At 41.3% G+C, this 25,081-nt stretch overlaps 2 protein-coding genes across 2 annotated transcripts; one reads left to right on the forward strand and one right to left on the reverse strand.

The window, feature by feature from the left end:
• Window positions 1-10,083: 10,083 nt before the first annotated feature.
• LOC308397362 (protein c-Fos-like) lies at window positions 10,084-13,341 on the reverse strand. The gene is made up of 4 exons (XM_080883217.1): window positions 13,111-13,341; window positions 12,351-12,566; window positions 11,652-11,759; window positions 10,084-11,452 (listed from the first exon to the last, which is right to left on the reverse strand). Exons 1-4 carry the CDS (start codon window positions 13,237-13,239, stop codon window positions 10,730-10,732), a joined length of 1,176 nt encoding a protein of 391 aa, XP_080739343.1. The 5' UTR covers window positions 13,240-13,341; the 3' UTR covers window positions 10,084-10,729.
• Window positions 13,342-17,393: 4,052 nt separating this feature from the next.
• Window positions 17,394-19,977, forward strand: fosab (v-fos FBJ murine osteosarcoma viral oncogene homolog Ab). The gene is made up of 4 exons (XM_080882519.1): window positions 17,394-17,677; window positions 18,110-18,331; window positions 18,426-18,533; window positions 18,649-19,977. Exons 1-4 carry the CDS (start codon window positions 17,546-17,548, stop codon window positions 19,321-19,323), a joined length of 1,137 nt encoding a protein of 378 aa, XP_080738645.1. The 5' UTR covers window positions 17,394-17,545; the 3' UTR covers window positions 19,324-19,977.
• The last annotated feature ends 5,104 nt before the right edge of the window (window positions 19,978-25,081 follow it).

A 25,081-nucleotide genomic window follows, 5' to 3' on the forward strand; every position in this document is an offset into this window, starting at 1 on the left:
CGTCAGACGTAAGCATGGATGAAAATAGGAGGACGACTGAGGCCCCGCCCATAGCAACAAGAAAACATACACAGACTGCGGAGAGGAAAGTTTCAGCCCGGGGGACACACGGAGAGAAAGAGATACGCACTCCCGGGTAAATACACGTCTGCCACGGCAATAAACGAGTCAATAAATAAAATTGTGACTGTAAACACACCGCACTCATCTTAGCTGCGGGTGTTTGGCACTGCCAACAACAAAAATATAGACTACCAGTCTAAGTAGTAAGTTATTTATAGCCTTTAATAAAAAGGTTATGTTGCAATGTGACAGTTTTTATCAACTATATCAGTACGTGCAGCGCTAACAAGTCACACACAAAAAGATTTTCATAGTCATTGTTAAATTAAGACAGGGGTTGTCAAACATAAGGCCCAGGGGGGCAGAGACTGCCTGTGCAAAGACTTCAGTCCCGCCTACTGGATGGCTTTGAACAACGTGAAAGAGATCACAAACTTCGGACTTTTAACTTTATTTTAGTACGTTTTACAGCTTTTCCCATTAATAACGACCCCACCCATGGCCATTCAGACTGGCCTGAGTAATTAAGCAATATAATTACTAGATATAATAATAGAATAATACAATTAAAAGGTAAAGTTAGATTTTTATAGCACCATCTGCTTTTTTTTGGAAATTAACAAAAAAACAACAACACATTTTTATATAATTACAGGGCAGTCTGGTCAAATTACAGAACCTTCTATCTTTCATTTATTTCTTATATTTTAAGTCCATATAGTTGTGCTGACAGATGTACTGCAGGAGCATTTCTTTTTCAGGTAGAAAACTGTAACCTGCTGTTAAAATCACACTTGTTTTTCTCATATTAGGATATCTTAAGGATTCCATTTGCATGTCTGTGAAGGTTCTCAGTCATCCAGGTCATGGTAATCTAAGAAACTTGATTGGCCTTCTTCAAGTTTCTTGAAGAGGTTTCACCTCTCATCCGAGAAGCTTCTTCCATTCTAAGATCTTTAGATTCAATTTGTGTTTACTCTGACAGAACGTGAGTTTCACTAGTCTGGCCCACTTAAGATCAAAGTATGTGGCCCACAATGTAAAATCAGTTTGACATCCCTGATTTAAGACATTTTTAGAGGCCCAAAGATATGAAAGCAATTCATGCATGGTTTAATTATGACTTACCAGTTTAGTGCATATGAAAATGTATTGATTTGTGACCATTAAGGCCTCTAACATTCCCCTTTCCTTCTGTTGTTTTTCATTTGAATATAAATAAGATATAAACTACTGTGCAAAAATCTTGAAGGAGCTCCCATTTCTTTATATTTTTCTGGGAAAACAGCACATATGTGCACTGTTTTATTGAAACACACAAATATAAATGGAAATGCACTTTAAAAGGCAAAAACTGAAATTGAGTTTGTGCAATTCTAACAAGAGTGAAACACAATATTCATTTTTTATTCAGCACAGTCTGAACTTTTGACTGACAGACCTGCCCTGTGATTTATAGATGGCTGTAGACGCTCACTGTTGCACCTCTCTCCTGACCTCTTCAACACACGTCAACAATGATTTGATCCAAAGACGTCAAATTTGGATTTATCAGTCCATAAGACGTATTGCCACTGATTCTCAGTCTTGTGTAATTTGACATACCTCAGCCTTTCCTTCCTGTTTCGTATCTCTTAGATTATATGATTGCACTTGATGAATGAAAATAAAAATGACTACAAAAAATATGAGCATTAACTAGTATTCACAAGAAAGAGGAAGGAAAAAACTTAAACGTAGTAATTAAAGTAATCTTTCTAATCTTGTGGGAGCACTTATTTAACCTGGGCATTCCTACGTGGCGCATATACACTGCTTGCATGTACTAATATCTTTATTAAAGTGATATTACTGCTGAGTAGATCACATAAGCCTGCAGTGTTTTTGCAGAAGTGTTAAGAATTGACTGAGCATAGATTTAAAAATATTTTTATGCAAATCCCTGGAAAAACCTAGTCTGAGCATAGCCTCACAAAGGGAATGCTGACATTGGAGTTCTGCAGCCTACAAACAAAGAACCAAACAAAAAAAAGTCTCAATTGAACATCTGGAGATTAAATGTTTTTGAACTCTTCCACTGAAAACTAAGATCTCATGTTTGCTGTGGAGAATGAAAGTGGAAAGTTTGTGCCAACCTCATATCTGATTTTAACGTGCATGTTAATGAGCAGAATCTCTGACTTCACTTTTAGTTTGTAAATAGGCTTCTTTAGGCTCTGTCATGTGGAAACTTGAAGCCTGTATTGCGTATGATCTACCTATTCAATAAAGTACACTACTTACAGAGGACACATACATATTTTTAGGGGATTTATGTTTTTTAAGGGAAAAACTATAGTACAGCAGTATAATTCAGGGGATATTTAAGGTAATTCCTGTTGTTTTCAATTTAATCTGACGACTTGCTTTTCAGTTGTCAAGTTTCTACTTTAGTTTCCTTGTTGTGTCATAAACAAAACTACATCTGAAGGTGTTTTTTGGAGAGTTGGCACCACAGTTTCACTGCACTTCTTTCACCTTGTTTTTCACCCTTTACCCTTTTGGCTCTCAAAGGTACAGCTGCAGCTGCAGCATACCTTTTCTTAGAAAAGTTCAACACGAAGGTAAAAAAAAATGTGGTTAAGGAAGTTTGTTGCACAAATAATACAGTCGGTCCTGCAGGGTATTTGCACAATAGCTACCCTGAAAGACCATTTTTGTTTTCTTTATTCATTCCTGTGAACAATCGTGAACAAAATTGTGCTGAAATATTTCTAAAGGTGGTTCCAGAAAGTTCTGAAAGCCTCATCCTAATGCTTCCCTCTACTGTGGGCAACAGAAACTACATGTAACTGGACATTTCTACTTATAGGGACGTGCAGTTATCGTTTTAAAAGGCTACAAACAAACTGTTGCCACTACAAGGAGTTGCTTTTTGCCCTCTTTCACTTTATAGCAGTGTTGAGTTATGCATCTCCTTTTATATATTGCAGATACAGCTGAGAAGTTGTGCCACAATTTGAAAATGGATGTAAACAGCGCTGTCACCCCCAAACACTGCTATTGTTTTCTGGTAAATCTTCAAACTGCTTTAAAAGCACCTTATCTTAACACACCAAGCCGTCCTCATTGTCTCTTATTGCGTGTCATGTTTTTATCTTCAACATCAGCTTAGGCTCAGTTTTGGTTTTGCACGATGCCAGCTCAACTGTTCGACCTATAAAAAGCGGCTGAGTTATTGGAGGCTCACCAAAATGCCCCGCTCTGTTCCTTTTTTTAGATTCTAATTTGGTTCTCTGCTGTGATTTATGCCTCACATCTGACGGCAGGTCGGGGCCGACTGTGCGTCAGAGTCGCTCTTAACGCAGATGACAAATTTTTAGGGGAGACATGTGGAGTTAATAAAGCAGAACTGAGTCCATGACCAGACGGATTATTATAAAACACGAGGGTCCTGGACGTCTGTGGTTAAAACAGAGGTAGCACTCCCTTTGCAGGTGTAGGCTTTCAGCCGGGTTCCTTTGTGCCTGCAGGGAGGCAGCCAGAAATGTCACTCACTACATGAACACACATGGTGCACATTTGACATTCGAAGACAGAGCCGTTACTCACGAAAACAATGAGCCTTGATAATGAAACTAAGAAAATAACACAGCGTGGTATACAGGCAAGTGTGTAGAGCACGTTAGTTAAAGGAAAAAGATCTTTAGTGAGTGTGTAACAGTGCACAGGAATGACCAAAAAGGGTGCTGGTAAAGAAAATCCAGGTCTGTCTCAGGATGTGTAAACCACAAAGTTTCTAAAGCTACTTTCCTGTTTAAACCTTTGCAATCGTACCTCAACGCCTGCCTATAAAGAGCTTTATTATTTGTCTGCTGCAATCCTGCTTTGCATTAAAGCACGAGCTCGGGTGCACTTTTGAGCAGCTGCCACCCTGATTAATGGAGAGTGAGTGGAGTTTGTGGTTTTGCTGCTCTGCCAAACTCGTGCAGAGTTCATAATACGTGGGTGTCAGAAGTCAAGGTAAAGCAAAACCAAATATTTTTTGCCAAAAGCAAGTAAACATTTTTATTTATTTTTTCTGTCTTTCTAATCATTTGGTACATTTCCAAGTCTTCATCACATTCTAAAATTGATAAACAAGTTCAGTCACACTTCTTTATCTTTTCCAAACCCTTGGCCTGAATAAATTCCGTAGGTTAAATGTTTTGCTGTAATATTATCCAACAGCACATCTTTGGGAAATACCCAGTGAACCAGACACCTCCAGACACAAAATCTGACTCATTAACCTCCACGCTGCAGACACTAAATGTTATTTTTAACACTACTCCATTTGATTTCCTTCCTTCCTTTCTTCTTCTTTCCCAAGAATCTCAGACAGTTGTAGACTAAATCATAACGTGTCTATTAATTGTGCGAAGACTCACACGACAGCTCAGGTTATTTAAAACTTTATCACAGATGTCCTGAGTTTTGCCAGCCTTTGGAAATACTGTGTTACTACAGAATGACATTTCCCATTTTCTGACAGCACCGGAGCAAATGGAAATTCTTGTTTTGTCACAGTTTATTCAGCGAGCGTCACATTGTTCATACTTTGACTCTTGTGGCGACATGCCAACATTTAGGAGTACACTAGCTGAAGCATTTACAATGCAGCAGCAGGTGTAACACACAGAAATGCTTACATGTGGTGCTTTAGCAGACTCCATTCACAGAAATCAAGCCAACTACACACTTCATCTCTCTTTCACAACAGACTCATCTATCATAACACTACTCTTCCTCCCATATCATGCTGCATCAAATCCTACAAGAAGCACATTTTTCCCTTCCTGTAACAATCCAAATTTTTGTATGTGTGGCAACTTATTCGTTTGGTACTCAAGAAAAGAACAGGTCAGCCATTTCAACATAAACTCCTGAATCAGCACAAGATCTTTCTGATGTAATACTGAAAGTGCCATCTTGCAGTTGGAAGGAGACGGTGAGTTCACGCACGTACCAGCACCATTGTTGGCAGCGTTACCCATATCAGGTGACCTAACCTTTCCCAAAAAGCACATGACATTGATTTATCCCTGCAAATATAGCACTTCCTCGGGAATATGACGGCAAGCAGGAAACAGATTGGTAAGAAGGTATGTGAGATAACAGAGCTGGAAACGTTGAGCAACGTGATGAATGACAGAAAGATGGAAATCTGGAACCGAGGCAAGCGATGTGAGACATACTACAGGGGGCTGATATCGCTGGAAATAAGTCCAACCTGAAAGCCTTCGAGCTTCTTCATGTTTCGCTCAATTCATTTAAGTTCAACTATAAACACAGACACACAGAAACATATATAAATACCACATGGCCACATAAAAAAAAACAAGGCTTCCACAAATCTGTTCAAGTCTTTAAAAGAAAAGATTTGAAAGTGGAGACTTTGTCTAAGCAATATAAGTGGAAAGTAGCAGCTAACCAGCCTGCAGCTGAGCTGAAAAATGTGCACAGATGTTGGATTAAGTCTTTATAAATCTGTTAACATGCAAACATTTGATTATTATCAAATCCCAAATGCAGTATATTAAAAACAAACCACATGCCTGCAGGCACTTTTACACAGGAAACACTCAAACAAGTCAGAGTAAGGCAGAGGTGTGAATAATATATTTAGCTGTACACTCAGGTGGGAGTTTTTTGTTTATGCTTGCCACCTAGATATAGGGACAGTTTAAGATTACGTGTTTGACGGTAAGGTTATTGAACTTGAGCTTAAGGATTAAGCTTTTCTCGCATTTACAGGTGATGCAAGAGGAGACTGAATCTGCCTGTACACGCCCACCTCTTCTCCAACGGGAGAAGCACGCATATGAACTTGAGGAACATCCCATTCTTAATTAAAAGGCTTTAATATGATGTCAACCCACCCTTTGCAGCTATAACAGCTTCAACTCTTCTGGGAAGGCTTACCACAAGGTTTAGGAGTGTTTATGGGAATTTTTGACTATTCTTATGGGAAGTGCATTTGTGAGGTCAGACACTGATGTTGGACAGGAAGGCCTGGCTAACATCTCTGTTCTAGCTCATCCCAAAGTTGGGCTGAATGTGCATGCCAGTCAAGTTTTTCAACACCAGACTTGATCATCTATGTCTTTATGGACCTTGCTTTGTGCACTGGTGCACAGTCATATTGGAACAGGAAGGAGACTTTCCCAAACTCATAAAGCTAGGACCATGAAGTTGTCTAAAATTTCTTGGTATGCTGAAGAGTTGACCCCTTAGTTAAGGGTCAAGTGCAACTTCTAAAAAGAATAAAAACACAACATAATCCCCCCCCTCTACCAAACTTTCCACTTGCCGTCATTTCCAATTGCTTCCACTTTGTTATAATAACAAATAACAATAACACTACTGAATATTCCATAGTCAACTGTTAGTGAACAGTTGACTATGGAATATTCAGTAGTGAGGAAATTTCACAATTAGACTTGGTGCACAGGTGGCATCCTATCACGGCACCACACTGGAATTCACTGACCTCCTAAGACCGACCCATTCTTAGACAAATGTTTGTAGAAGCAGTCTGCATGCCTGAGTGCTTGATTTTAAACACATGTGGCCATGGAAGTGATTGAAACCCCTGAATTCAATGATTTGGATGCATGAATTAAGGGGGTTGAATTTTATGCTACATTTAAATGTCTCTAATGTGATCATTGTGGCTGCTGTATAGACTGAGATTTTACACAAAATCAAGCAGTTTATAAAATATATTATGGGTTTATGAATGTGCTGCAGATAAATAGGCACCTTTGATCAGATTAAGTGTTATAATACTACTGCTAATGTCTGTTTAAGTGCTCATCCAGGTCATGGTAGTCTAAGGAGCTTGGATAGAAAGCAACTGCACTTCTTCAAGTTTCTTAAAGATGTTTCACCTCTTATTTAACAGGCTTCATCGGTTCTAAAACCAAAAGACGGACAGTCCTTTAAGTTGCTCTTTGACTCACTATTAATCATGTGCCTTATCACATGAACCAAAGTGTAAAAAAGGCGTGGTTCGTTATCAGCAGAGGTTTCGGGTGAAACTACTGTCTCACCCCATCAAATGTAAAAATGTATTCAAGAAACTTAAAGAAGTCTTTCTGTCCAAGCTCCCAAGATTGCTGCTTGTACAACATACAGTATGCTACATGATGCATCAGTAATAAATATCCAATAAACAACATATAACAATGAAAGGGCTCATTTCTGTGCTTGCATTTGATGCTTAAAAAAACTGTTGTTGTTGCAAACATATTTTAATGCTTGCAGCGTCACCACTTCTCATTCTGATGACGTTGCTACTTTTTCTTAGCTCAAGTTAGAGAGCAAAAAACCACTTCTTTCACTTAGCAATCCCTGGCCTCAATCCCACTCTTAAAATAAAAACTCCTACCGCTCACATTTCACACACAAAGTTTGGTCGTGAACAACTCTGGCTCTCTGATATGGTACAACTGTGAAACAGGCTTCGGGAGGTGAGAAGCATCACGCTGCTGGACACACATAGTTTGATGGAACAAGTGGAGTGGACGGAGTGAGTGAGTCACGAAGCATCAGAGCTGTTGACGGGCCCATCCGTCAGCGCTCTGAAATAGCCATGCGCCAGGACATCACACGCACACAGTTGATATATAAAAAGAAGAACAAGAAGTTTAGTCGTGAGATAAATGGTGAAGAAAAGCACACAGGACCCTCAGAAACACTGAACTGAAGTTTTGTCTAATATCTGCAAAGGTGAATGTTGCTGGCACTTCCAAATGAATTAGACTGGTTTATGCACCATTAAAAAAGCGGAACCAGCCACAAACAATTCATCAGCAGCAGATCAGGCATGTCCATATTCAAGGCAAAGCTTGAAATGTACATTATTTCTTGAGAAATGACCTCAGTTTATTGCAGTGTTTGTGCTTAAATGCATCACTGTTGCAAATAAACATTCAGAAAATATCTTAAAAATAAAATAACTCATCCTTAATGCCATGTCAGTCAGTTTCACAGTGCCAATATGTGGACTTTGTCTACATTTGTCTAAGTCTCGTATACAGTGCAACTGGAATGTATTGACAGTGCTTCACTTGTTCCACATTTTGTCCTGTTACGGCCTTTTTCCAAAGTGGATGCAATTATTTTTTCACCTCAAAATTCTACACTACACCCCATAATTTATTAATTTATTAACAACAGAAGACAAAAATATAACGTGTATACAAATATTAACAGCCTTTGCTTCATTGCTGCAGAAGTTTTTCTGTACTCTTCCCCAGATCTGTGCCTTGGTATAATCTTGTCTCGGAGGTGTACAGACAATTCCTTGGACTTCACGGCTTCATTTGTGCTCTGACATTCATTTTCAGCTGTAGGAGGACCTTATATAGACAAGCACGTACCTTTCCAAAGCATGTCCAATCAACTGAATTTACCACATGTGGACTCCAATCACGGTGTAGAAACATCTAAAAGATCATTGGTGGAAACAGGGGGCACCTGAGCACAATTTTAAGTGTTATGGCAAAGGCTGTGAATACTTCTGTACATTTATTTTTAATAAATTTGCGAGAATTTCAAGCGAATATCGAGAGTAGAATTTTGAGGTGAAAAATGAATTGGATCCATTTTAAATAAGGCTGCAACATGACAAAATGTGAAACAAGTGAAGCACCGCGAATACTTTTGAGATGTGCTGCACTCTCACATCCACACCTGTGGCCTGCTTAGATTTACCAGTCAACCAAATATGCATGCTGTAAACCGAGTCCCTTCAAGTCCACAAATACCCTAGCAGATACACTAAAACTGAGCTATGTTGATTACAGTAAGAGGACTTAAATAAAGGATAATTTTTATATATCAGGCAGATCGCATGCTTTCCTAAGTATCACTGATAACTTCTAAAGATGAACAACTCGATTTGGTTAGGTCTGTTTGTGCAAACGTAACAACTGAGGTATTCAAAGGGGGAAGTGAAAGCCCTGCAGCCCTCATTACATGACAAGTTCTCTGCTCTGCTGTTGCTCTCGCTGTAGCCACCCCTACTGATGAAAAGAAGAACTGCACCGTTCACTGTTAAGGCAGGACATGCAAGCCGTGTGCTTTGTTGCAAAGGACTTTGTGTTATGAGTAAAAAAGGATAAAAAGTAATCCTCTGGGATGAACATGCTTACTGCAAGCTTGAAACACTATCTTCTCCTTGAAGGACAAACCCCAGCAGGTTTATCCCTCATTAAACCCTTCGTTTGCTGTTCCGAGAAATGCCTCAGCACCTCTAAATTACCGACTGCACCGCTTATCGTCAGTCACGTGACCACCCGCTCCTTAATTGATGAGAAACTTGGTCTTTAATGAGGCTCGCGCTCTCCTCTGGATTGTTTCTTCTCCAGCTCCGAAATTTAACACCCGTTGCTATGGATACAAAACAACTGCAACTACCCAAATATGGTCAAAGGAACTGAAACGAAACGGCAATCGCGTGCTGACGTCACGCACAGCACGCATTGCGCTGCCGTGTGTGCGCTCGGATTCCCTTGACCGTGACAATAGTGGAGCAGAGAGAAGGCTGTGAATAAATAATTAACCTGCTGTTTGCGCTGCTTCCCACTCAATTCAAACACGTCTCCGTCCACGACGCGTCTCCTTTATGTAATCCCGAAGCCAGAAATAGGCGCAATGCCGTCTTTATGGATTGATACTGAGACGAGAACATCATTAATACCACCCTTAAATTTAGGATTTTTCTTCTTCTGACGTTTTAGTGAGTGTTTGGTAGGTCAGATTCATATTTAAACTGGGTTTAAAGCAGTTTTATTACAGATGAAGTTTGCATTGAAGGTGTTCAGCTGTTCTTCGTCCCCCTCCCACCACATTTCTAAGGCATCTCATGGTTTCTTCATCTGCTGAGGAACTTCATGTAAAGTCACCAACTAAGCAAGGCTGTGGTGCCGACTATCTATTCATATAAATGCTCCTAAATCAATAACAACAGCAGCACAGCATTAATTGCAGTTGTGGTATTTTATTTCCAGCATATTTTATCAATATCTAGTTTCTAGTTTTCTTTTGTTTCTGATTTTGTTTGTTTGTTGTTGATTTTTTGCATCTCTATATTTTCATAAGTAAAAAAATAAACTATGTCATAAAATACATCTCAATAAAATACATGGCATGATCTTGTTTTTCATGGAAAACAAATGTAAAAGGAAATGTCAGTTCAGGTCTGGAGGCGGGGGGAGGGGGGGCACCTTACAGCAAGATGTTACACTTACATATTAGTATCCTTCTATAATTCACTTGTTACATCACAGCTTTGTCAAAAACAGTGTTACACATATATTAAGCTACTCAGCAGGATCTCGTTTCAGACCACACGCAGAGCTTTTTTTTTTTTAACAACACAATACCATCTCTTCTTGGATTACAGATGACTTGTATTTGCATGCATTTTACTAGCACAAGGTCTCATCTCAGACAACTGCAGCAACAGCATGGAAGAACTCAACCGTGTTTACAGTCACAGAAAAACACTGCGTCTACACAATCTCTGATTTTCAGGTATATGCACGACATCGAAACTCACACTACAAAAGGTTATTTGAGAGCGACTGGAGCTTGCTGGCTGGTTAGAATACAGTATTGTTGCATAACTTCTTTGCATTCACAAGGCCAGGAGTGTGGGCGAGTTAAGACTATCTTTCATTAACTCGGATGCACCGAGGCTGCCTTTGAGGCACTCGGAACCGTCAGCCAGGGAATCAATCTCGGAGTGATTGAAGGAAAACACTGTGCGGTAATTGCTACAAGTGGGACTGGAAGACATGACTGGGGTGCTCAGAGACTCAAGGTCGCTTGCCACGGACTTGTACAGGGTTTCCCAGTCTGAGAGGCAGAAGGGCCCACTCAGGTCAGTACTCTGTAGTATGTCAGGGACAGATGCGGCCGTCTCGGGCGTCACTTCCATCTGTATGCTGGGCACCAAGTCATCCAAGTCATCTCCTTTCAGTTCCTCCAGAGCCTCCTCTTCTGCGCTGGAACACAAAAGGATGTTGGAGTTTCCCAAGATGGCTGCAGCAGGGATGCAAGGGACACTGCTCATGTCTTGACCAATATGGGCTTCTCCAGCTGTGCTGCTCTCTGGGGTTTTTCCATTCTCTAACATGGAAAGCAGCTGCGGGGAGTCCGGTGGATCCTGCAGCATTGTGTCAACATCATCTTCCTTATCATCCCCCTCATCATCATCACCATTGCCGTCATCATCTGAGGAGAGTTTGCAGGACGGTTGGTGAGAAGCTAAGACATGCTCTAGTCTCTCTTTCTCCTTTAGCAGGTTGGCAATCTCTGTCTCCAGGGTGGACTTTTCTTCTTCTAAAGTATCAGTTTCCTGAGGGAAAGATGGAGAAAGAGAAAAGAAAAGAGCATGAGCAAAGCACAAAAAAACCCCTAAACAAAACAAAAAAAACCTATGTGGCTCTACCGCTCTGCTTCGCTGTTGTGAACTGAGACATTATTCATCTTTGGAAGTATGCAAAGTATTCTGTGAGAATGAATCCTCTATAATGATTTAACAAAGCATTACTTACAGCTTGAAGGGTCTCTATCAGCTCCCTCCGCCTGTTACGACACTTGGCTGCCGCAATTTTATTCCTCTCCCTCCTGATCCTCCTCCTTTCCTCCTCCTCTTTGGAAGGCTAAAATCAATCAGAAATAGCCCATTAATTTAAACGCTCATCCCACTAGGTCTTGCCATGTCGGCAGTTGGCTCTTAAACACCGTTTCTTGTGCCAAAGTGAGAGAGAGAGAGAAAATCTCCTATGCAGTGAATGCTGATGTGGTCGGTGAAGATTCTCAGTTCAGGCGTTAAAATGCTGCACCACTGGCACGGTCTAGCCAGTCACGTGAACGCGCATTGCATGCAATTTCCTATCCCGCACATAAACAAGGCTGAGCTCGTTACCCCCGCCAAAGTAACCGCTCTGCACCAATTAAACATGATCAAATCGGCTTATGACTGACTCCCCGCAGCAAAATATTCAGATCAATCCGCTAACACTTTATTTCCCCATGACAGGGAAAGAAAAAAAGCAGTTAATTGCGTCCCGTCCCGCTAAAATATCGCGATATCTCAGTTTTCACATTAAGCTTAATGAGTGGAAACGAGGTGGTTGGGGATGGTGTGGGGATCGGGGCAGAGTGCTCTTTTGCTCGCTGTACTGACTGATTGATTGACTGGTGGTTGATTGACACATCAGCATCACCGCCCACCCCTCTCTTCTCTTTACCTGTTCTTTCGGCCCTTTCCTGTTGCTGGCTCTCGCCTTGTTTGCACCTGGCCGGGAAGACGACTGGGTCGCTGCATGAGTTTTGGGCTTTGCACGGCAGGGCGACGGAGAGGCAGATGTGATGACTGTAGGCTGCACAATCCACTTTAGTTCTGGCGATGTTGAGATTGCAGTCACAGTCGGAACAAAGGAGGCTGCTGCACTGGTCTCAGTATCCTGGAAAAACCCACACCAGACAGACATGCATATGCATGCAGTAAAATACTAATTTAGCGTATCTGACGAATGGGTGACCACGTTATTGGCTGACCTTTAGCAATGTTTAAATGTTACATCAATCATTTGTCCAAGGAATGTCAAAGAAGACAAAAAAAATCTGCTCTCTGTAAACACCTCAGAACCAGCCTCGCATCCTCATCAGTTTTTATGATAGATTTAAAAAAAAAAAGGTTGCAACGAAGACTGTGAAGCAGACAGCAGTACAAACAGTTTTATTTAAATAATAATATCATTGCGCTGTTTTTGCTTGTTTGTTTGTTGGGGTATTTTTTAGGGATTTTCTACAGAGATACGCATGTTTTTCTAGTCATTTTTCCAACACGGGATAGTAATCCTGCTAGGGGAAATGCAGTGCATGAAAAGGACTTCATAAAAATGTGAAGAATTTGAGGAATGCAGTTCTATCACCCGCATGCGTCAAACACAAGATTATGCTTTGTGATCAGGTTTTTGTGTGTGTAATGATGAGATCCGGCTCTACCTTGGTGCTGTCCACTGATGATGAAAGCGAATCAGGAGGATGCTGACTGCACCCAGGGGTGTCCCCGCCAGGCGATGCTGTGCTACAGCTGGACGATAAGTCGAACTCAGTGCTGGAGTCTGGATGCATGGTTTCATTAAAAAATAAAAATTCAAAATAAAATTAAATCACCGCATAAGAGACTGAACAGTCAGTCTGTGCTAGACAGAAAACGGATGTCCCGGACGCCTATATTCCATTTGCCAGGTTCATAACTGTGCACATAGTGGAGAGGCCCGCCTTTTATAGTGAGCTGGAATTTTATGAATGAAATCTGTGTGGTGAGACCGAACCATTTCACCGAGGGAGAAGTGACTGGAGAAAGGGGTTAGCAGATGGGGTTTTTTACAGTTCAACAATCAAATCACTGAAGTGCGTAAAAATCAACACTAACCCATTGTTTCATTTCAGCTTATTATCAGAACTCAAATGTTTTTTTTTAAAAAGTGTGCACATAGAAAGTGGCACCCCTCCCTCCAAAAGGTGCCCACCGCCATGAATGAACTACGTCACTTCATGTATGCAGCATCTGCATCACAGGCTATATGTTCCCGTCATGCCCTCAGATGTTCTCGACATTTACCCTTTGTTTAATGCTTCTGGGCTTTCACGGTAACACGAGCTCTCAATGCTTTAGAAGGAAAGTGGAGGCAGTGTAATAGGCTTCATTAATAAATGGTTTTAAAATAGCCAGTGTGGTGCTTCCCCGATTCTTTCTCCTCCAAACTGTCCACATTAGAACAATGATTATGCACTAATGTTCCAACTTCTATTTATAGACACAAAATAAAATCCGGCATTAATTTAATTCTTTCACAAAGCTTCCAGCACACTGTCTGATTATTTATAAGCCGTCAAAATTAAGTGTCATTCACGTATCACATTGCCTTTCACCTGTCTCTACATATGAATAGAGCTCCAGCAACAGAACTGTCGCTGAAGCCAAGCAGCCAATCGCCGATGGACCGGTCGAGCCATATATGGTATTTCCGGGAGGAGAGGGGGGAGAGGGGGGGCGTGCTGTGGCACAAGGATAGCGCGCAGACGGACGCTGCCGGGCTGTGTGTGGCCCACTCACTCACTGCCGCAAAAAGAAAGTAAAACAAGCTCTCAGAGACTGACCCTATGTTGTACCTGATATCAGCGTCATCAGCTGCGCCAAGAATGGCCGCACAGGCGTTAGTTTGAGGATGCGAAGGATTTGACCCACCTTTCCATATAAGGGTGGCAATTAGGTGCAGCCGCAGATGTGCAAAACACACTCACGAGGGAATCGGAGAATTCAAGAAGGCCAGTGACTGATATAATTTCTAGACAGGAGCAACGTGACTTACTTTCTCACAGACTGTAATGCAGTTTATCGGCACCAATTAAAGCCCGGGCTTTAATTGATGTTCCCGCATAACCTAATTCTGCTCCCATAACAAGAACTTGCGGGCTGGATTGGGCTATATTTAGGTTTCATGTGACCTCACGAATCCACCCAAGTGAAAGGGATAAGCGCTGGATAGAGTGAGAGGCTCCCCCCCTGTTTGCTCTGTGCTCCCGGGTACTTCCCGGCAGTGGCAACCCCCCCGCCTTGGGCCCTATTTACCGGCACATCACTATTGGTGGTCGGCTTGAGCGGCCTGGGACAAAACGAAGTTCAAAGGTCGAACAATACTCACCTCTCAGCACATCTCTAACAGTTGTCTTCTTCAAAGCAACTTGAGCGTGAATGCGCAAAGACTGTGGAGTTTATTTTTAGATCCACTGGCATCCAAGTTCACGGTCATTTTAGTGAACTGTTCTCCTTTGAGGAGCCAAAGAGCAGCGATAAAAAATAAATAACTTCAGCTATTAGATAACCGGAGAGTTTAAATACTTTCAAAAGCAGCAATATAAAAAAATATTTTTTCTTTTAGAAATTGCATTTCTTTCTTTCTTTCTTTCTTTCTTTCTTTCTTTCTTTCTTTCTTTCTTTCTTTCTTTCTTTCTTTCTTTCTTTCTTCTTATTATTATTATTGTTATTATTATAATTTTATTTCGATTAAATTATCATTCCAACACGAAATAACACTAGCAAAAACCAGGTCACTCAAACAGTGCAGGTCAGCAACCTTCATGCCAACCACTCAAACAGAACTCAAACACCGCTCAAGGTAAACGGCTTGTTTGGTGTCCCGTTCCATTCCGTTGACCCGCAGACACCGAGGAAAGGGGAGGACTGTCAGAGACTTGAAAACACTCAGAGCTCTCACTCCGACGTCGTTTCCGGGAACGGCCCCTGACGTGTTCGTGTGCACGTTCCGTCTCCACAGGCGATGCCGAAAAAGTCGGTTTGGTGTTTCTCTGTTGATGTGGCTCCTCCTCATGATTACACACGATCTTCTTTGCTATGAAAAAATAAAAACTAAATGGACGTCACTGACGCGAAAGGGGCTGGGCGTCGCTATGACAACCAGGAATGTTCAACAAAACACTGGCGCGGGAAAGAAAGCGCAAAATCCTATAGCCTGAATTAGGGTCTTTTGACACAATGACACCTTTGTTTAGTCTTTATGGTTTGTTTAATGGGACGAGAGCACTTATGGCGCTTGTTTTGTGCTTGTTTGGTTAAAGAAGGGAATTCCCGGAAGACTCACGAGAGAGAGAAAAAAAAGAAGAAGAAAAGTATGAATTGTGTTTCATAAAACTCATAAAATGCTTTGCTCGTGTTTTTTTATGTGCATGAATGTATCGCCTTTATTAAGAATAAACCATGAACAAAACCACCAGCAAAATGTTGCTGACTTTGGTAATATTGCACGAAAGTCACGATGCCTGTTCCACAGACCTACTTCTCAAGTCAACACGATAATAAAAAAAAGTGCTGATGTCAGAGAATGAACAGTTATTAAACAGCAAATGCAGTCGCAATGTTGGCTCACCGTTAAGCCTGCATTTCATGAATTCGTTTCATAGCTTCTTACGTAAATCTTGAGGATTCCCTCTGCTAGTGGCTTTGGGGAAGACCTTTACAATTAACTGCCACCCCTCCCCGTCCCCTCCTTTGAGAAATGTAAACTGTCGTCGAGGAAACGTACACACAGAAAACCAGTTATCAGCTCGCTCTGCAGCTAAACACGCCCTGTTCTGGATTGCAGGAGAAAAGTACAAATAGTACCTGAGGGTGGAGAACATGTCACCCATGTCCTGACATGTAACGTTTATGTAGAGATATTTTAGACAATTCTATGAAACAATTCCATTGTAACTTACTGGATATAAACGCATGGGATTAAATAAGAAAAATACATGGATAAAATTAAGTATATAAGTAAATTAAAAGTCGGTTTAACAGACAGACCACAGAATCAAGTGAAAATCAATTACCCACCGTTTTCTCGCTTATTCTTATCTTTATTCAAATTATTCTTTGTACTTTGTGACCTACCTACACATACAAACATGGGCCTCCTGTGATTGTATGAATTGTCTTGCATTAAATGTGTAACAATTGATCAAATTAAACACTTTAAAAATAGTCGATAAGTGAGTCAGTGAGTGAAGTTAGCGAGTACTTAAATAACATGTTATTTATATACCACCTTTCAAGGTGAATATCACAAAGTGCTTAACTACAAGTTTGCACGATAAAATTGAGTTTCTATATTTCAAAAATACAAATAAAAAAGGAGGCGCACGGCTGGGGGAGGGGGTTAAAAAAACAGAAACAGATTTTTATTTTTTTAATGTGTTTGTTTGGTACGTTTTGTTCAGCACAGACACATTTACATGTTTAATTGTGTCCCTGCTGTGTAGGACGCACTTTTCCTCACTGTTATCTCAGTTCTTCAAGTTTTCACAACAGCGTCTGTGTTTGTTGTTTTACATAACGTCATGCCGCTGTCCGCCACTCTCAAGGTGTATTTCCCATCAGGCCCCGCCTCCTTCACAGGATGCACCATATATGGATACCTACGTATCGGGGATCCCGCTCCGGAATATTCCATTTCTTGAAGACGAGTTTTAGAAATAAACATTTTAAATAGTCACTTATCACCTGTAAATGACTCATTCGTGACTCGTGCAAACAAAGTGTATTGAATTTAAATGGAGCGCGAGGAAAAGTCGGTGTTATTACGGCGTTGTTAAGTCAGTGTTTTGGTGTTTTTTTCCTTCCTGGTGTCGGGTGAACGGCACACCCCTCTCCACGTCAGCAGGCACACTATAAAAAAGGCCCAGCTCGGAGAGTTGGCAGTCTAACTTTGAGTAGCAGAACAGCGACTAAAGAGAACTGATCGGGAGCAGCGCTTGAAGAGTTTTCTCGCAAACCCACTAAAGGACTATCCTGACCTCAAGTTTACATTCGTCCTTAGTAGAGTTTGTCCGGATCTTCTTATTTGCTTAAATTTTTTTTCGAAAAAAAGGAACGATGATGTTCAATTTCAACGCGGATTGCGACTCTTCCTCTCGCTGCAGCACCGCTTCCCCGTCCGTGGACACTTTGGGATATTACCCGTCACCAGCGGGATCTTACTCCAGCATGGGATCTCCCCAGTCTCAGGTATGTCCGCTTAAACATTGTTAAATCTTTACAACACGCTATTTCAGCTCAGAAAGAACCTGTTGGAGATTTGAATGTTTACTAAATTAAACTGACAAAGCTTAAATTTGATGTTTTCAAATAATAATAATGTTAATAATGAAAAAGGCTGGCTGGAAATTAAGAAAAGCACCCATTGAGTTTTTAAATATATATATTAAAAAATAACTCTGACCTGCGCACCACACAGTGCAAGGCAAGCTTCATTCATCCACCTGGAAACTCCATAGAGAGAATGTAACGTCATAGCTGACATCATAAGGATATTTTTAAACCATCCAGCTTTTTATAGACCCTCCGTGCTTCATTCATAGACATCTTGCAATGCTGCCACCCCTCCTGATAATGTACCAAATGTCCTGACGATCTCCTTTTTTACTTCATTTCCTCCAGGATTTCACAGACCTGACAGCATCAAGTGCCTCCTTCATCCCCACAGTCACAGCCATTTCCACAAGCCCAGATCTTCAGTGGATGGTCCAGCCTGTGGTCTCCTCAGTGGCCCCTTCCCACGGAGCTCACCCTTACACCTCCAGTCCTAGCCCTGCATACTCAAGAGCAGTCATGAAATCTGCAATGTCCAGGGCTCACAACAAGAGAGGCAAAGTGGAACAGGTAATTATCATTCGTTCATGAAGTGTTATGTATATATATAGACTAAGATTATTAAAGAGCAGGGGTCCTAACTTTTACCTTCTATCATGTGCAGATGACACCTGAGGAAGAGGAGAAGAGAAGGATTCGCAGAGAGAGGAATAAGCAGGCAGCAGCAAAATGCCGCAACAGGAGGCGAGAGCTTACAGACACTCTGCAAGCTGTAAGTATCCCATCAGATTTACCATCACTCATTGAAACATGTTTATTGTCAGAGCTATAGCAGAGCTATCCAACAGCCAAGCTGATGCAACTTCCTCCATTTCTCTCTCTTACAGGAAACTGATATCCTGGAAGACCAGAAATCCAACCTGCAGAATGATATCGCCAACTTGCTGAAGGAGAAGGAGAGGCTTGAGTTCATTCTGGCTGCCCACCAGCCCATTTGCAAAATCCCCTCTGAGCTGGGCACAGACTTCCCCCTGACCTCCCTCTCTCCTACCCACTCCTGCCACTCCATTGCAGTGTCCACCCAGCCACAGATCACCGTCTCTCATACACCCGCTATCGCTTCCAGCCAGTCGACCTTCACCTCAACCTCCAACTCCATATTCTCCAGCGCCAGCGCCACCCTCTCCACAGCCACCGTCTCTAGCAGCACAGTCAAGATGTCAGACCTGGAGTCCTCTGTCCTGGAGGAGTCTCTGGATCTCCTGGCAAAGACGGAGATGGAGACGGCACGGTCTGTGCCAGAGGTCGACCTGTCCAGCTCCCTCTACACGGGTCAGGAGTGGGAGGCTCTTCACACCTCAGCTAATACCAATGACTTCGAGCCCCTGTGCACACCTGTAGTAACCTGCACCCCAGCCTGCACTACCTACACGTCTTCATTTGTATTCACCTTCCCAGAGGCAGAGACCGTCCCCACCTGCGGCGTCGCCCACAGGAGAGGAAGCAGCAGCAATGAGCAGTCCTCCGACTCCCTCAGCTCACCCACCCTGCTGGCCCTCTAAAAGACTGTACAAGAAACAATGATTCTTCCGATCAAAGCACACTTTCTTACGTAGATGTGCCGATCACAGGGCTATGGAACAGACTTATATTAAATTATTTATGATTTTTATCTGCCTTTATCTATACTTGCCTATAACACCAATGTAGCAAGTTTAAAAAACAAAAACAAAAAAAACCCTCCCCGCATGTTTCAACTAATACCATCTAGTCGTTATATGAGTTCGTATATGATTTATATGGTGCTAGATAACATAACTTGTTGTTTATCGATGTATGTTCAGAGCAATAGTTATTATTGATCCAGTTTGTTTTCTGGTTAATGGAATGTGAGAGTTAACATGTGAATTGTTTGTGAAATTTTAAAAAGAAAAAAAAACAAACAAAAAAGAAACACGTGCATTGTCTTAACCATGGTCTGAGTGGTCTATCCAAAGTTTTCTGTGAAAACATTAGTCCTTTTAATTTATTAAATTTATTTTTTTACACATAGAGGAATAGAGAAAGAGATAGTAAAGAAGAATGTTGTTTGTAAAATATGTAAATAAAAAGATAGTGATATTTCAATTCAATCATCTGTGCTGGCTGGGTGTGTTGCTTTCCTCTCACGATATCCACACACACACACACATATGTATTTACATATTTATTCAGTTCAAGTCAGGTGTATTCATCAGTCACCTCATGGGGAAAGCACTTTGCGACAGCGGGAAGGAAAAACTCTTTTTAACAGGAAGAAACCTCCCGCCGTGTTTAGGGGAAGAGAGGCAAAGGAAAAATAATTTTAGAAAAGATGAAAGAGAAGAGAAAAAGAGGGGAATATTCTCAGGAGTAGTAAATTAAAAGCATTTCCAGTAAAATGCTTTCAAAAATTATTAAAATAATGCTAAAATTAGCTTATATAAGGCATAGCCATCTTTTTTCCCTGTACTTCCACTTGCTCTATTTATTGTTCCGCCTGTTGCCAGGGTTAACTATGTCAGTGGCTCTTACGTCAGTGCGTTCTTTCCATTTTTTTAATCGTAAGCCGTGCGCGATGACGTTTGGACTTCCGTGCCCAAATATAGGGCTCTGCGAGGAGTCTGCTGCTCGCTGCCGCCTGCCAACAGAAAGTAACCGGGCAGCTCGGTCAGCGCTTTTCCCCCCCGCTAAAACAGATATACGCTCTCTTCTTTCGGCTTTTTCCCCTCTGCCGGTCTCAGGGAGAGCCGATTTAATCACCGACATCTGTGATAAAAAGATGAAAAAGGCTTGCTGCACACTGCTTTCGTAACCGATGCGACACGTTTCTCACGTCCAACCGTGCGCGCGCGCACACACGCAGACACAGACATACGCACGCGATCTGTAGTTGTGCAAGGGAACTCGCAGGAGGATCTGAAAGTGACGTTTTCAGCCACAATATACGATGGTTTAATTAATTCTCGTGCATCAGAAGGTCCCCGATTAGCCAAAACATCACCTCCCACAGAACAAAAGACGTGCGAGTTACAGCATAATTCGAGGAAGGAAAAAAAAAGGAAAAAGAGGAGTCCTCAGAAATAATTCATAAAGGCACAGACAGCATTGTCGACCTATTAAATGAACTTCTGCATGAGCGATAAGGGTTTATTTTTATGCTGTGACTGTATGCTAAATGTGGATCTTGTTGAAGCACATCTGTGCCAACATGGATGCTGAAGTGACAGCATGACATCCAAATGCCATTTGTTAGTTAAAAAGGTCACCTGATGTGGAAGATCTAGAAATGAAATTTTCATATAATCTAGTATAATCTCCCCCAATCCTTACCCCCATAATTTGTGTATGCAGTATGAATTAAAACTGAAGGTCTGGGGGTGGGGGCATCTATTGCCTCTTGTTACGCAGGAGACCATGAAGGCAATAAATGCATCACTTATGCAGTAATCATTGATTATTTCAGATAAATCTCGGTGGTGTGTTTTGTGTGTGTGTTTTTTCCATTGGCATCTCTGCAGATTAATTATTCTGCTTTTATTGCTCCTCACTGTGTCATCAGACCTCTCCCAGCCTTCTCATCTTGTCTGCATGTCATTCTCTCACCTCATTTGCTCATTTCCCCTTGTACCACTATTTCATCATGTGCAGAATCATCAAAAGGCAGGTTGCCTAATGGCTTCACACAGGAAATGCGTGGTGTGTCTGTGTAAAAGACATGCTTGGTGGAAGACTACTGTCGCACAATAACCAACCAGCTCTGACGTTGGAGGCCTTCCAGTGTGGTCACACCCTTTTTTTTGTAAAGCCACACAAGATGTCAGCAGTTGTTGCTGCTCTGCTTCCTGGTTTCAGGGCCTGCTTTCAAATGAGGAACAAGTTTAATATCGCTCAAAGCACTGAAGTAGCAAAATATGGTGTTCTTTATGAGATTGGCTTTTATAGGGTTTCTTGCTTTGTCCTTGCAGTGCCGTTGCATAACAGCCTATTTCTCAGTATCTGTTTTCCTTTACTCTTCAGCAGTACCCCCCCTCTTTTCCTCAATAAAGCTTCCGTTTGCGACCATGCAGCATCTAATAACTCTGTTTATTAATACCCCTTTTGCGGGCTCAGGGAGATGGGGTAGCTGCAGAAATAGCAGGTGCCTATTGCTTCTTTTAACATCAGCATCAACAGCAGTAAAATTAGACCACTGTGACGCCAACCTGCGTCGGTGCTGCAACCCAGGGGAGGAACCAGGCAGCATACGCCTGGTAGAAAGAGAGGAGGAGGAGGAGAAGGAGGAGGAAGGGAGACAATGATGAGGATGAGAGGATTGCAGGGAGGGAGACAGACAGAGATCCCTGCCTTGGTGTAATTGTGAGCACAGTGATGATGAAACAGCTGAGTTCGCCTACGTGCCACACTGACAACAGCTCAGCTTGGCTTGGCTTTGTATTCACAGAAAGCCATCCCCCTGATAGCTTTCTGCTGCTGAGAAGGGATGTGAAAGCTTTTAACAAACTACAAAACATCAGTCTGCCAGTCATGGCTAAGTAACAGAGCAAGAGCTGACTCAGAATAACACTTATAGTAATCAATGTTAAGCACACCCAGTTTTATCCAATTTTGCCCTGAAACAACTCTTTGTCTGAGTTATTGTGAGTTTGCCTGAGGCCCTTTTTTTTATGATGAATTACTGCTGTGTGAATGTGTCTTCTCAGTATTTAGAAGTGATAAGGAGCATAACTCATAAAATAACAACAGCTAGTTAAAGGGTGTGTGCATTTGCGTCAGCAGGCTTGTTCTTTAAGGAAGTGTCTGTTCTTTGGAGTCAAATTAAATGAAATTTTGGAACCGTGCCCAGAGGTGACAAAACGGTTACAGTCAATCAGGTGTAAGATTTCAAAAGAAGCTCTCATCCTACTCCTTGAAATGTTTAATTCACAATCAATAAATAAATGTGCCCAGAAAGGGTTGGAATTAACAAACAGAAGCAAATAATTTTTTTTCTGAACAAGCATGACTTTCACACTTCAAGAACAGCTGAAACTAGTTCAAATACAGGCTACTCATTATTGTTGGATGTAAAGTTTTGTGAATTTCATTTGTAGCCTAAGCTCCTCTGCGGCACAGAGGAGTGTGTGTGACTTGCTATTCTTAGAGGTTTTGACGCAATAAGATACAAAACTGGAGGGATTTCTCTATCCAATAATTACTGTTCACCTGCTGCCAGACTCCCCACTCAGCAGCGTGTCCTCTTCTTGTCTCATGGGATCAGTAACTAGGATGTTTCCCTGGAAACTGGACAGCTCTATCATATATAATTGGGTAATCCCTGAGCTGCTGACAGAAAAATAATAGCGTTTGGGATTTTCAAAAAGACCCAAGCCAACACTGAACGTAATATGTCTTTTTCATAATCTAGATCCAGCGATTACAGGATAGATCTGGATTATTAGTAACTGTAATGATAAAGGGATTTTAGTGACAATATTTAGATATCAATAAGCAGATTGTGGGGGGTTAAAAGACTTCTAACTATAAGACTGCTATTTATTCAGTGAAAGGAGTTAAAGTCCCTGATCGATCTATTGTGCTTCTCTCCACCTTGAACTGGCTTGTTTGCACAAGCCTTCCCACGCTCTGCCACTAACATTAGTCTCAGATATGTAGCCTCTCTGACCCACTAGGGGGCCCAGGTTAAAAATATTCTCTGGTCTGCAAAACACTAACACAAGGATTTTCTGAAAATGATAGCTCCCTCAAAGGAAAGTTGAGAGTTATTTTTGTAAATACAGCTGCTGCTGTGTGAGTTAAAGTGCGGGGTTCTTGTTGTTTACTGCACATCCCATATTTCCAGTCTTAATAGGAAACTGACCACCAGTCTACTGAGTGGTGTTAGTTGAACAGAGGGCTAACAGGGAGACAGAGGCAGCCATTCAGGTCACATCCTTTTGAGAGTCATAAAAGTCCAGAACAATTTTTGTCCTAATGACTGTTATTCATTGCTCTGTGAACTGCAGCTACAGCTCTGGGCTCTGCATATATTATATTGTGATAGGATGCTTGAATAAATGAATAGTGTGAATAGTGATGATCTTTATAATGATATATTTAGCTTATTGTGCAAGGTCACCTTGTCTCCGTACCCAGGAAACTCCTTTTTTGGAGTTGGAGCACTCTACAGAGCGAACAATACACCTGATGTAAACACTCCATCCCACACAAGACCACTACCGGGGCAGGGGTAAAAAAATTGCACTTTGTTCAGCAAAGTAATTTAAACTTAATGGCCAGATAAAATATAGTTGATTCATCCCAAAACTAGGGAAATGCCAGTGGTACAGCAGCCAAGGAATTAAAAAGAATGTGTAAAAATGACTTCAGTAAAGGAGAATAGCTCAGTTAAGCAGAAAAATGGAATTTAAATAAATAAAGGGGCCTAAAAAATAAATAAATAAATAAATAAATAAATAAGCAGAAATGAAAAAGCAATGTGTAAAAATCTGATGATACAATAAGAATACCTGTTATAAAGATGAATAAGAATAAACCTTTAAAAAATATATGTATATTTAGCTAGCTATCTCACTAGATGATAGCATAGTGATGATACTAATGTCAGAGCAGGGGTGTGTTCTCCAGGGGGGCATCGGATGGCACCAGCTCCAACTGATGCCCCCCTACAAATGATTTGTGCCCCCTAAAATGAGGGCATTAGATAACATTACTGTTAATTTTATAATCCCCCAAATCAGTAGATATATAATTCTAAAGGTGCCATTCCACATAATGAGTACACTTACTTTAGTTACTTTAAAGCTTTAAGTAACTAGCTTAAAGCTTTAAAATTTAAACAATGAACCTGTGAACTATTAAGCTACTTGATTAGGATTTTAACGTTTAGTTTGCTTTTACTTAAATGAAAAGTCTAAATACTTTTTTCCACTTTGAAACAATTTTATCCAGTGCAAGATTATGTTTAAGTTAATAAATTGGATACAGGCATTCGTGAGAGCCTAAAAATCACGTTTTCTACACCAGTTTTCTACAATGCTTTTACTTCTGATGAAATATTCTGACTTATTAGTACCTCTGTGCCACGGTTCTTAAACAATCTTGGAAACACGCCTGTGTCACAGCGGTCATTTCCGTCTCATATGCAGTCTTTGGTTAAAACACACTGGAAAGCTTGAAGAACATTTCCTACAGATCCTTCCAAAAGGCTTAAAAAGAAAAGAAAAGAAACCAGGTAGATTTTCCTGTCATAAGTAGGAGTAAGCTGTTCTGCTATTACAGTAAACATGTTAACAGCCCGGT

Source organism: Rhamphochromis sp. 'chilingali' (genome assembly GCF_963969265.1).
Source record: "Rhamphochromis sp. 'chilingali' genome assembly, chromosome: 5".
NCBI lineage: Eukaryota > Metazoa > Chordata > Actinopteri > Cichliformes > Cichlidae > Rhamphochromis > Rhamphochromis sp. 'chilingali'.